General features: G+C 57.4%; 2 protein-coding genes across 5 annotated transcripts in view; both read right to left on the reverse strand.

Annotated features, from left to right (window-relative positions):
* The window catches only part of PTPMT1 (protein tyrosine phosphatase mitochondrial 1), a 212582-nt gene that overhangs the window by 163394 nt on the left and 36394 nt on the right, over positions 1–12794 (reverse strand). The gene's annotated exons all lie outside the window — the stretch shown is intronic.
* Positions 1335–9272, reverse strand: SLC39A13 (solute carrier family 39 member 13). Of its 3 annotated transcripts, XM_050759189.1 has the most exons (10): positions 9124–9272; positions 7397–7705; positions 5788–5901; positions 5371–5492; positions 4313–4420; positions 4134–4223; positions 3359–3409; positions 2932–3064; positions 2682–2781; positions 1335–2549 (listed from the first exon to the last, which is right to left on the reverse strand). In XM_050759189.1, the coding sequence occupies exons 2-10, from the start codon at positions 7695–7697 to the stop codon at positions 2474–2476; spliced, it is 1095 nt and encodes a 364-aa protein (XP_050615146.1). In that variant the 5' UTR covers positions 7698–7705; positions 9124–9272; the 3' UTR covers positions 1335–2473. The 3 variants fall into 3 exon arrangements, with proteins under 3 accessions (XP_050615146.1, XP_050615147.1, XP_050615148.1); XM_050759190.1 differs by lacking the exon at positions 4313–4420 and having other exon boundaries at positions 9124–9212; XM_050759191.1 differs by lacking the exon at positions 1335–2549 and having other exon boundaries at positions 2683–2781; positions 2936–3064.

The raw sequence follows: 12794 nt of genomic DNA on the forward strand, positions 1-12794 counted from the left end.
CACTGGATCCTTGAGACAGTTATCTTACAGGATGTGTCGCAGCTAGGCGAAGCAAATACTATCATTTTAAAATGTTTTGCTGTTAGAAATATTGAGAGCTAAGCACTCCCAGCTAAGGACGTCACTGGGGTTTCATGTCCACCTCTCCCACGCTCCAGGACACCGCCCAGACTGCAGATCCCAGCCAGTGTACTATTGACAGTGGTCCTGGCTGGCCTGGGAGGGAAGAGGTGGACTGGGCACCCCCACCCACATTCTCTTGACGGGACTGGGGAAGCGGTGCCCTGTGCCTGGTGTTCTTACACTCCACACCTTCAGAAGAGAGGGGGTGTGGTTTTGAATAAGGGTCCCATATCATCTTTTCTTCTTTTGCTTACTTATTTTTGAGACGGGGTCTCACTCTGTCACCCAGGCTGGAGTGCAGTGGCGCGATCTCAGCTCACTGCAGCCTCCGCCTCCCAGGTTCAAACAATTCTCCTGCCTCAGCTTCCTGAGTAGCTGGGATTACAGGCACCTGCCACTGCACCTGGCTGATTTTTGTATTTCAGTAGAGACGGGGGTTTCACCATATTGGCCAGGCTGGTCTCGAACTCCTGACCTTCTGATCTTTGGCTTCCCAAAGTTCTGGGATTACAGGCATGAGCCACCATACCCAGCCTCTCTCTCTTTTTTAAGCGAATGAGAGCTTAATTAATTTTGAGGCCAAACCTGGAGATGACTTTGTGGCTAGAGCTTCCTTCCCTGGTTACATTTTCAGTGAGGGGAAATGGGGGGCAGGTAGGGAAAATGCTGTGGTTTGCAGTTCTATAAAATAAGGACAGCACCCTAACTGGGTGTGGTGGCTCACACCTGTAAGCCCAGCACTTCGGGAGGCTGAGGCAGGCAGATCACAAGATCAGGAGTTCAAGACCAGCCTGGCCAATATAGTGAAACCCCATCTCTACTAAAAATATATTTTAAAAAATAGCCAGGCGTGGTGGCAGGTGCCTGTAATCCCAGCTACTAGGTAGGCTGAGGCAGGAATCATTGTTTGAACCCAGGAGTTGGAGGTTGCAGTAAGCCGAGACCGCGCCACTGCACTCCAGCCTGGGTGACAAAGTGAGACTCTAAAAAGAAAGAAGGACAGCGTCCTGGAGTTGGTGGTGAGGGACTAAAATGGCACAGGGCCAGGCTGGTATAGGTGCTCCGTCATTATTGGAATAAGAAGCCAGGAAGACATGGAATGTTCAGAGACACACTGCAGGGGTGACAGTTCAGAGACAGGCGACTGGCAGTGGCAGTGAGGAAGGCCCTGCGTGGCCATGGAAGGCCGTGCAGAACCAAGGCAGCCAGTGTGTGGATAATATTTATTTGTATCATCTATAGAACAAATATTTACAGATACAAACGGAATCACAGCAAAGTTGCTATAAAACCACCCAGACCTCTCGATGGCCACTTCTGAAAACACCCATGGTCAAGGGCAGGGCCAGGCCTGGCTGTGGAGTGGGCCAGCTGAGTACCTGGGCGTCAGCCAAGGGAAATGCTTGGGGATTATGGCTTCAGCACTCTCCCGGAGCACATTCCTGAGCGCTGACAACTCGGAGCCCTCACCGCCCCCACCTACCCCAACCCCAGTGGGGAAGGAAAGGGGCCTGAGCTGGGGAGAGCAGCCTGGGCTCGCTCTGTGCCTGCTCCAGGAGTCCCTGGCCCCTGTGCTGGCAGGAGCGTCCCTGAGCTGGACCAGGAGGCCTCTCTGGCCTGCGGCTGCTCCCTGCCCAGCAGGCTGCTGTTTGGCAGCTGGAGGTGACATGAGCTGCTGGTGCTGCCAGGGTGTGTTGACCAGGAATGAGCTCCCAGGGCGGGCAGCCCTGAGGAAAGGGTCTTAGGAATCGCCTCCCAGCTCACTGCTAGAAGCTGAGGGCTGTCAGTGCTGAGTGGGGCTGGGGTACACGAGCACCTGCCTCTCCTTTCTTTGGTTTACAGGTGGGAAAGGAAGGGCCAGGAAAAGGGAGAAAAGCCGCCCCAGCCTTAGCCCCTAGGCCACCTGGGGACTGGCTGCGTGTACAGAGGGGGCAGCAGGAGGTGGGCAGCTCCGGAGTTCCCTGCACCCTGGGATCCTTGGGCTGCTCTCACTCCCGGGGTCCCAGCAGGGCAAGGCCTCTGCTTGGGACCAGTGCTGCTATTCCTCGCTGCTCACTCCGGGAGGTGCAAGATGACAGGGTAGCAAGGAGAGGTAACCACAGCATGGCTGGGGACAGGCGTTACACTGGGCCCCGGACCCAGCACAGGGATCACAGTGTCGGTCTCGCACACACGCCTCTGGCCACATGTGCACATCACACACATCCACGCACATCTCCCTCCTGTCTGGTGGGAGGCTCATTCTCTCTCGCAGGCACTCGCCCTCTCTGCCTCTCACATAGGCAGTCACAGAGTGAATCCGAGCATCTTATTGCTGCAGGGGGCAGGGGCGTCAGGGCATCAGGGAAGGTTAATCCACGAAGATCGAGAACAGCACCATCACCACAATGCCCGCACAGAGCAGAAGCAGCTGCTGCAGGGAGCGCCTGTGGGGAGGGAACGGGGCTCACGGTGGAGGCATGCGCAGGGAGGAGCAGGCAGCGGCCAGGAGCCCCTCCCTCCTGAGCCTCTTAAGGGCCCTGTGAGTGGCAGTCCTCTTCCGCCAACAGGTCACTCACCACGGGTCCTCTTCTTCCAAGAGGTCAGGGAGCACGTTCACCAAGGCGATGTAGAGAAAGCCTCCAGAGGTGAAGGGCAGGACCCAGGCTGCCGTCTCCTCTGCAGCGGGAGAACACCCGACTGGGCACCCAGGGCACTGTGTATGCTCCCTGCCTCCCGGGCCTGGGGACCAGTGGTGAGGCAGCCAAATCCTTTGGCTGGTGCCCCTCTACCGATGCCACCCGCCACCACCACCCACCACGCCCGTACCTACTCCCTTGGGGGACTGGGTACAGATGGCAAAGCCGGCGCCCAGCAGGCCCCCCAGCGCTGTCGAGAGTTGCAGCTTGGCTGCGCTCCATCGGTCAAAGCCAGCCCGGAGCAGGATGGCAAAGTCGCCCACCTGAAGGGAGGTCCGGAGGTTCACCCTGCGCCCCAGCAGGGCCTGATACCCTGAGTGCTCAGGTACGATACACACACTGAGCCCTTCCCCACCCTGCCCCTGGGACTCTCATCCTGAGTATGGCAGAGATGGCAGCTGCAGGCTGCTGGGGTGAGGAGCTCCGGCCCTCACAGCCCAGCCCCAGAGTGCCACACTGGGAAGGCCCACCCCCAAGCCCTCCTGAGCTCCACACTCATGCTGACCATGGGTACTGTGGGGGCCTGGGCCTCTGGGGGCCGCCCTACAAGCGCTCACCTCATGGGGGATCTCGTGCAGGAGGATGGCCATGGTTGTCAGGAGCCCGATCTGCAGGGAGGGGAGCCGTGGCTGCAGGGTCTGTGCTGAGGCCTGGGCACCCCACTTGCCCACTCATTCCACAGAGGTTTACTCTGCTCTGAGCTGGCCCTGGGTGGGCACTGTCTTGGCCACTGGAAATACAGCAGTGACTAAAGGGGACAAGGAACCTGCCTTCACGAAGCTAGCGGTCTAGAGGGGAGAGACAGGACTCACACACTCACAGGCGCTGGGAAGGAAAGGATGGACAGGGTGCCCGGGGGAGCAGGCCCAGGGACCAAATTTAGATGAGGAGGTCAGCAAAGGCCTGGTGGAGGAGTCCATGTAAGTCGAGGCCCCAAGGATGAGTCGTCAGCCGCTCAAAGCGTGGGCGGGAGAACATTCCAGGCAGGGGGAACAGTGTGAGGTGGGAAGGAGCTCGGCCAGCTGTAGAGTAGGCCGCCCCTGGGCCAGAGGCCAGAGGGAGGAGGTGGAGGAAGAAGCATCTAGGAGCAGGCAGGGTCCACGCCTAGCAGCTTGATAGAGGCACCCAACAAGGAGTGCTAGGAACAGGAACAGACCAGGGGCTCAGGATCAGAACGGTAGCGGCCAGGACAGCAGCAGGGAGGATGGGGATGAGGGTCTTAGATGAGGGTGCTGGCAATGGAGGGGCAAGAAGCAGAGACTCCAGACACAGGCGGAGTCCACATGGCTGCCACCAGAATCGCCAGAGCCCTACCAGCCCCGAGCCCCTCACCTTCTTGCTCACAAGGAAGCTGGCAGCCACAGCCAGCCCATGGGTGAAGTTGTCGATGGTGTTGGCCAGCAGGTTGAGGTAGCCGCTGACCTGGGAAGGAGGGAAGGCAGGAGGCAGGGCTGAGTGGGACTGGCCACTCAGGGCTGTACGGCTGCAGGGGCCCTGAGCAGGCCACTCACTTTGATGCTCCGGACCACGGCACCGAGGCCGGGCTCTGCGGCCGGCTGGGCCAGACAGTGGCCTCCATTGAGCGCAGCGGCAGCAGCAGTGGGGTCTTTGTTGGGGGCCTAGGGCCAGGAGAAGGAGGGAGAGGTGACATTAGATGCCCCCCACTCAGCCAGGGCAGACAGAAGGGGAGAGAGAGATGGAAAAAGAGAGACAGGGGGCCGGGCGCAGTGGCTCATGCCTGTAATCCAGCACTTTTGAGAGCCGAAGGCAGATGGACCACCTGAGGTCAGGAGTTTGAGACCAGCCTGGCCAACATGGTGAAACCCCACCTCTACTAAAAATACAAAAATTAGCCGGGCGTGGTGGTGCGCGCCTGTAGTCCCAGCTACTCGGTAGGCTGAGGCAGAAGAATCGCTTGAACCTGGGAGGTGAAAGTTGCAATGAGCCGAGATCATGCCACTGCACTCCAGCCTGGGTGACGGAGCAAGACGGTGTCTCAAAAAAATAATAATAATAATATTTGGGAGGCTGAGGTGGGTGGATCACGAGGTCAGGAGATCGAGCCATCCTGGAAAACATGGTGAAACCCTGTCTCTACTAAAAATACAAAAGTTAGCTGGGCATGGCGGTGCGAGCCTGTAGTCCCAGCTCCTCGGGAGGCTGAGGCAGGAGAATCGCTTGAACCTGGAAGGCGGAGGTTGCAGTGAGCCGAGATTGCACCACTGGACTTCAGCCTGGGTGACAGAGCGAGACTCCGTCTCAAAAAAAAAAAAACAAAGACAGGAGCCCCTCTTTTTTCTAGCTAGAATTCTCTGCTACTCTATCAGCTGGGTGCCCCCAAACTCAACAAACCTTCCCCAACTGCTGTCAGCATCAGGCTACCAGAACAAGCTACATCAGGGGCTAATGCTGTCACTCCCAAGGAAGGTGGCCCAGCCTCCCGCAGCTCCCAGGGGAGGGCCAGGAGACCCCTCTTTTCAGGGCTCAACTCAGAACCTGGGCCTCCAGGCCCCAGGCACCACCACAGAACAGAGGCTGATATATCCAGGCCCTTGGGTGTGGGGCCCACCTGGCTGGTCCTCTCCGCCTTGCTGTCCAGGAACATCTTCTCCAACGCCAGGAAGGTCAGGATGCCAGCAATGACCCATAGCCCCAGCTGCTGCTGCTGCTGCAGGCTCTGCCCCTCACCACCTGCAGGGGGCGGCAAGGCCAGGCCAAGCCAGGGCCATAGGAGGGGGCCATTTGGAATGGGATCTCATCCAGGGCACCAGGGCAGTGACAAGGGTGGGTCGGGCAGCTGGGGCCTGGAACTCCCACTAAGGCCAGGGCCCTGAGACCAGGATGATGACCCTCTCTCCCTCCCTCCCAGGCGAGCTCCTGCCAGATACCCAGAATCCCTCTCCTGGTCATCCTGGCCATCCCTGGGCGTGGGCACCAGGCCCCCACTCCTGGCACCGTCTTGCCCCTGGCCTGTGGCCTCACTCACCAGGGCCGGCGCTGCACGTGTAGGCCCAGGCTTCGGGCAGCAGGTGCAGAAACACATTGCCCAAGAGTCCCCCCAGGGCGAAGCTGAGCAGCTGCTTCAGGCGCCAGGCCCCAGCTACAAGGGAGAGATGTGGGATCTGGGGGCCGACCCGCTGGAGCTCCTGGCCTGACCTCCGTCCCACTCCACTCACTGGGCTCTTCCTGGGCCTGCAGAAGGCTGGAGATGGGTGGCTGCTCTTCCTGGGCCCCCCACCTCACAGCAGAAACACCACACCCTGCCAAATGCCCATAGGGCCACCACCACATCATGGTGAAGAGCTGACAGGTCCCAGCTCCCAACCCACTAGCTGGTGACCTTGGCAGATGACTTTGGAGACTCAGTTTCTCCATCTGTAAATTGGGTCTTATGGGAATTATTATTTTATCTTTTGAGACAGAGTCTCACTCTGTTGCTCAGGCTGGAGTACAGTGGCGTGATCTTGGCTCACTGCAACCTCTGTTCAAGCGATTCTCCTGCCTCAGCCTCCTAAGTAGCTGGGATTACAGGTGCGTGCCACCACATCCGGCTAATTTTTATATTTTTGGTAGAGATGGTGTTTCACCATGTTGGCCAGGCTGGTCTCAAACTCCTGACCTCAGGTGATCTGCCCACCTCAGCCTCCCAAACTGCTGGGATTACAGTCGTGTGCCTTTTATGGGCTCTTATGGGAATTAAATGACAATATGTATAGCAAGTGCTCAATAAGTGGGAATTTTTCTCAGCTGCTGTCACTCAGAAAAGTGGCAGAGATTTGGGGACTTGCAGCATCCAGAGTTGGAAGTCGCCTGCCTGAAAGCCATGTCCAACCCTTTGGCTTGATAGAGAAACTGAGGCCTAGAGGACAGAGGCAGCTGAGTTTGGGGTGGGATCCCAGGGGAAACTGCTATTTCCTGGCTGGGTGACCTTGGGCTGGTCAAAGAACCTCTCTGTGCCTGTGCATCCCCACTTGTAAAATGGAACTAATAATCCAAGTGCTCCCTGCACTGACCTCGCAGGGCTGCTCTGAAGGGTGAGCACAGGCCTGACTGTCGCCCGAGCAGGGTCACAGCCGCCCTCAGCTCAGTGCCTGGCACAGAGCTGCTGGGTAACTATCTGGTAAGTGAATGATTCCTGAGCATCCAGCAGGCAGCACCAGCCTCTGGGATGCTTGTTTCTAACAGATTCCCAGGGCCCTGGTCCACCCCTCTTGGGTGGGGGATAGGCACATGCATTCTTAGCAGCTCCCTAGAGCTCTCCTGCGTGTTTTGTTACATGTTATTTATGAACGGGCAGTACATGCTCCTGGTACAAAAGGGTAGTCAGGGCAAAGCTCCCACCCGTGCCTACATCCCCATCTCCTGGACCCCCTCCCCAGGGGCACCGGCCCTGCTACCAGGTGCTCATAGCTTCCTGGGGAAGCCAGAACCAGCCACCCCTGGCTAGATGACTCCTGAGAGTACCAAGGGGAGAAGTTCTATTCAATCCTCTCCCTCCATCTCAGACACTCTGTGACCCCGGGGTCTCCTAAGAAGAGCAGCAGCGTGCTTCCCACACGCTGGCCGGCCCTGGGCGCCATCGGAGAGCCACCCACCTTCTGAGCGCAGCATGGTCCCCATCTCTAGGGGAATGACGAGCAACGGGAAGACCCCACTGAGCCCCACCATGAGGGAACCCAGGAGGGAGCAGATCCAGGTGTCCAGCCGCTCTCCGCTCAGCAGAGCCCCCCAGGACTCGCTTTCCTTGTTGTCCAGGCGGCAGGCCGTCGCAGTCCCCCGGCTCCGGAGGGCCGGCTGGGAACCCCCAGCCCTTCCCAAGAGCTCCAGGGCAAGGGCGGTGAGGAAGAGGAGCCTTGGGCCCGCCATGCCACAGCCAGGGCAGGGACATCCAGGCATGCCACGTACTGAAAAACACAAAGGCCACCTACATGAGCTGCCAGCCTTGGCCGCACACCTGCTTAGGAAACGTGGCGCCTCCCTCCTCCCTCCAAGGGACCCTGGCATCCACCCTCCTGCTGTCCTTGCCAGAGCGTCTGAGCATCCAAATGCTCGGTGCACAGCAATGGGGCCCTGTGTCTCCACGCGCCACTCCCGATCACCGCGTATTTTTTCCTTCTGAGCAGCTCCAGACTGTGTCAGCACCTCCGCCTGAGGCTAAACTTTCCCTAATGACAGGGTGAGGCGCTGGCTGGCTCTCCTCAGCCACCGGCGGCCCGGCCCAGTCTGGTATCTCTGGCTGCCAGGGGAGGCTCTGCCGCCCGCGACACCCCAGAGACTGAGGCTCCCCTTCTAAGGGCATGGGGTGGATTCAGAGAGACACACGTGGAGAAACTGAGCAGCTGAGCCAGGGCAAGACCATCCACGCTTCTTCCTAGGACATGAGACCAATGTCCCCGGGGCACTGACAGCGACAGGAGGTGGGGCTGATGAAGAAGGAGCCTTTAGCCAGGGGATGCCTCTCCCATGCAGAGAGCAGACTGCAGAGCCCCCGCGGTGAACTCTACACTGCACTCTGAGCTGTCTGACTCTGGGCAAATCTCTGAAGCCCCCTCCCCATCTGAACCTCAGTGCCCTCATCTGCAGGACAGGGATCAATATCACCTGCCTCAGCTGTGAGGGCGAGGTAAGCCTGAAAGTGCAGCTGGATGTGCATGAGAAGGCGCAGAAGCCTTGCCTGTGCCAGGGAAGGCCTGGAGCTCCCTGCAACAGGAGTGTGCCCAGCCGGCCGATCACAGGATGTGGACGTGAGTCAACCAAGCGAGAAGTTCCATCTGGAAACTCAGGCATGAGGTTTAAATGTGGTCTGCCCTGCCTCAGGCTGGCTGTGACCTTGAGCTAGTGACGTCCCTGCCTCAGTTTCCTCACCTTCTGATGGAGATGGGAGGGGAAGAAAGCAGCTGCCTCTGGGTGGTGGCAGAGATGCCCATCTCTAGGACCTCCAGGCCTTAACTAATCAGGCATACTGATGAAGCCACCGGGGCTCCACTGGGGACCACAGGCAAGACTGGGCCAGGCCGAGGCGGTCACGCAGAGGTGAGGGGACCACCGGTTAGCGGGAGAGAATACACTGAGAGTCCGAGGGGAGAGGAAAGGAGAGAGTGAGAGAGCCAGAGAGAGGCGGGTGGGACGCTGAGGGGACAGCGAGGGAGGGATGGGGCGCAGGGCGCGGAGCGATGAGGGAGAGGAGGCCGAGGTGGGCAAGCCTGACTCCTGGGTCCTGGGAGCCAGCCCAGGTCTGATGAGGACCAGTCAGACGGGGCGAGGGATCGGCCGGGTCCGTCACGCCCGGGACGCGGGCCCCGAGGGTCCGGCGGGCACTCACCGTGCGGCTGCGGCGGCGGCGCTCCGGGCGGCCCCGGCCATCCAGCTGCGGTGCCGCGCCCCGCCCAGGCTCTGCCCCGCCCGGCCGCCCGGCCCCCGGCCCGGGGCCGCCCCCGGCGCGCGGCCACGTCACAAGGGGCCTGTCCGGAACCCGAGGCGCAGCGTGCCGAGGGGCCGGGGGGAGTGGCGGCGGAAGGGCGCTTCCGTCTCGCGGCAGTGGGGGACCCGGACAGAGGGCGCACTTCCGTTTGGGCCGGGCTGCGGGTCGGAGGGGAGGGCCGGTCGGAAGTGGGAGCGCCACACGCACCGCGCTCAGCCAGGCTGGGCAGGGACGGAGGCGGCGGCTCTGCGGGGACCGCGATCGGCCGAGCTGCGGGGCTTGCGGATCTGGCCGCCGCTTCCCGTCCAGGGCCGCAGTCTGCCCACGGCCGCACGGGGGCGCACCCTGCCGCCAGACCACTCCGCCCAGGTCGGGCTGGGAGGACGGCTGTGCGCTCCTGCTCTGAGTCAGCCCGGCCTGGCTCCTCCATGAGCAAGGGAAAGGGGAAGTGCCTGCCACAGGGAGGGGCCTGGCCCCGGGAACCTCAGAAGAGGGAATTTTATTCTTACTCATCGAATTATTTTTATGCTTTGGTTTTTCGCTGGGAACCTCAGGCCACTGTCTCCAGGGCTTGTAACCCTTTGGGGTCCAATGCATGGTGGCTGGACCCTGCTGATGGGAACTCCAAACCTGGGAGGCGAGGACTCTGTGCTCCCCCCACCTGGAGGAAGCTAGACCTGACCTCTTTGGTTAGACTAGGGCAGCAAACACTGGATGGCAGTTCTTATAACCGCAATTTACTGAGCACCTACTATGTGCTATACACTCGCATTATCTCACTGAATCTTATCCCGTTGTGGTGGGTACTGTTAGCCCAGGGTCACACAGTGGCACAGATGGCAGAGTCAGGATTCAAGCCTGGGTGTCCTGAAGCCAGAGTATGTGATACCACTTCTCACTTCTAGGTCCTGAACAGCAGTGGGAGTCTGGCTTGGCGTTTCCACTTTGTATTCTCTGGAAATCAGCCACTGTAGAAGAAGATTCAGGAAGGGGCATGTGAGTACTCTCTTGGGCAGAGATAGCGACCGAGTACAGGTCTCTAAGTCTCTGACCCTCATCAGCCTCCCGTGGCAGCTCCAACCATTTGCTCTGTCACTTTCCCCTCTGCTGGGGCTCTGAGAGCACACTCAGCTCTCAGGGCTGCCTCTGGTGCCTGTCCCACCTCATGTTGCAGTGTTGACCTTAGACCTCCAACTTCTCCGTGGTGACCCAGCTTGTCTTCTGAAGCTTTCCGTCCATCTCATCCCACCGGGCCCATACAACTGCCAGGATGTTCTGTTCCCTCCCTGAGTTCCAAAATGGAATCCCTGGGTTAGTTTCTTGGCAAAGAAAGCTACTCAGGGATCCTGCCCTAGGACTTCTAAAATGCCCCCCTCCCTGTATGCAAAGCACTCCCATCTTTTGCAAAGCACTTCACAATATGCAAATGATTTCACAATAACACAGTCAGCATTCCTGCCTCTGGTGGCTGAGGGCTCCTGGCCACCCAACAAGGGAATGGGCAAGACCCAGCCAGAAACGTTACTTGGTGCCAATGCACTAGCCTTTCCTCCCACCTGGCCTGGAATTCCCATCGGATTCCTAAGGCCCAGTGGCTCACATCTGTAATCCCAGCACTTTGCGAGGCTTAGGAAGGAGGATCTTTTGAGCCCAGGAGTTCCAGACCAGCCTGGGTAACAAACTGAGAACCCGTCTCTACAAAAAAATTTAAAATTAGCCAGGTGTGGTGGTACACACCTGCAGCCCCAGCTACTCAGAAGGCTGAGGTGGAAGGATTGCTTGAACCCGGGAGGTCAAGGCTGCGGTGAGCCCTGATCTTGTCAGTGCACTCCAGTGTGGGTAACAGAGTGAGACCCTGTCTCAAAAATAAAGAAATAAAAAAAATTTACAAATTAATAAAATGCTGAATTAGATCTGCAGCAGTTTCCAGGTGTATGAGAAAAGTGAGATGCAGAAATATTTAATATGATCCCTTATTTTTATTTTGTAAGAGACTATTTTAAAATAATGACAAAAAGAAACATTGTATATGTATATGTGATTAAAGGTATCAGTATATGTAAGTCTATGTATAATGAATACATAAAAAACATAGATAACACATTAAAGTGATATTATGGATTCTATGGTGGGAAGAACTAATGTAAAAAATGTTAACACTTTAACATAATGCAAACAACACATTGAAAGATGTATATGGCCATATGTGGCCAGGCATGGTGGCCCATGCCAGTAATCCCAGCACTTTGGGAGGCCAAGGCGGGCAGATCACCTGATGTCGGGAGTTCAAGACCAGCCTGGCCAACATGGAGAAACCCACTCTACTAAAAATACAAAATTAGCCAGGCGTGGTGGCGCATCCATGTAATCCCAGCTACTTGGGAGGCTGAGGCAGGAGAATCGCTTGAACCTGGGAGATAGAAGTTGCAGTGAGCCGAGATCACGCCATTACACTCTAGCCTGGGCAACAAGAACAAAACTCCGTCTCAAAAAATAAATAAAAGATGTGTATGATCACATGTATGCAATGTGTAAAATTGCATAGCTATATCAAATCTCATCTCAGATATATGAAAATCTCACCATATAAAATCTTTCCCTTTCTCTCTCTTTTTTTTTTTTTTTTTGAGAGAGGGTCTCACTCTTGTCACCCAGACTGGAGTGCGGTGGCATGATCTCGGCTCACCGCAACCTCCACCTCCCAGGCTCAAGTAATTCTCCGGTTTCAGCCTCCCAAGTAGCTGGAACTATAGGCACAGGCCACTACTCCCTGGCTAATTTTTGTAGTAGAGATAGGATTTCACCATGTTGGCCAGGCTGGTCTTGAGCTCCTTACCTCAAATGATCCACCCACCTCAGCCTCCCAAAGTGCTGGGATTACAGGTGTGAGCCACCACATCCAGCCTCTCTGTCTTTCTCTCTCTCTCTGTCTCTCTCTGGCCTAGCTCTTGGTGTCTTGGTGATTAAGACAATAAGATTCTTTTGTTTTGTTTAGAAAGACGATAAAGGGAACAGAAGAGAAAATTCAAAAGTGAATATAACAATTTTTTTTTTTTTTTTGAGACGGAGTCTCGCTCTGTCGCCCAGGCTGAAGTGCAGGGGCGCGATCTTGGCTCACTGCAAGCTCCGCCTCCCAGGTTCATGCCATTCTCCTGCCTCAGCCTCCCAAGTAGCTGGGACTACAGGCGCCCGCCACCACGCCCGGCTAATTTTTTGTATTTTTAGTAGAGACAGGGTTTCACCGTGTTAGCCAGGATGGTCTCGATCTCCTGACCTCATGATCCACCCGCCTTGGCCTCCCAAAGTGCTGGGATTACAGACGCGAGCCACCGTGCCCGGCCTGTTTTTTTGTTTTTGTGATGGAGTCTCGCTGTGTTGCGCCGGCTGGAGTGCAATGGTGCGATCTCGGCTCACTGCAACCTCCGCCTCCCAGGTTAACGTGATTCTCATGCCTCAGTCCCCCGATTACCGGCACCCACCACCATGCCCGGCTAATTTTTGTATTTTTGGTAGAGACGGGGTTTCACCATGTTGGCCAGGCTGGTTTCGAATGACCTCAGGTGATCTGCCGC

This window comes from Macaca thibetana, chromosome 14 (genome assembly GCF_024542745.1).
Source record: "Macaca thibetana thibetana isolate TM-01 chromosome 14, ASM2454274v1, whole genome shotgun sequence".
In the NCBI taxonomy this organism is placed as follows: Eukaryota; Metazoa; Chordata; class Mammalia; order Primates; family Cercopithecidae; genus Macaca; species Macaca thibetana.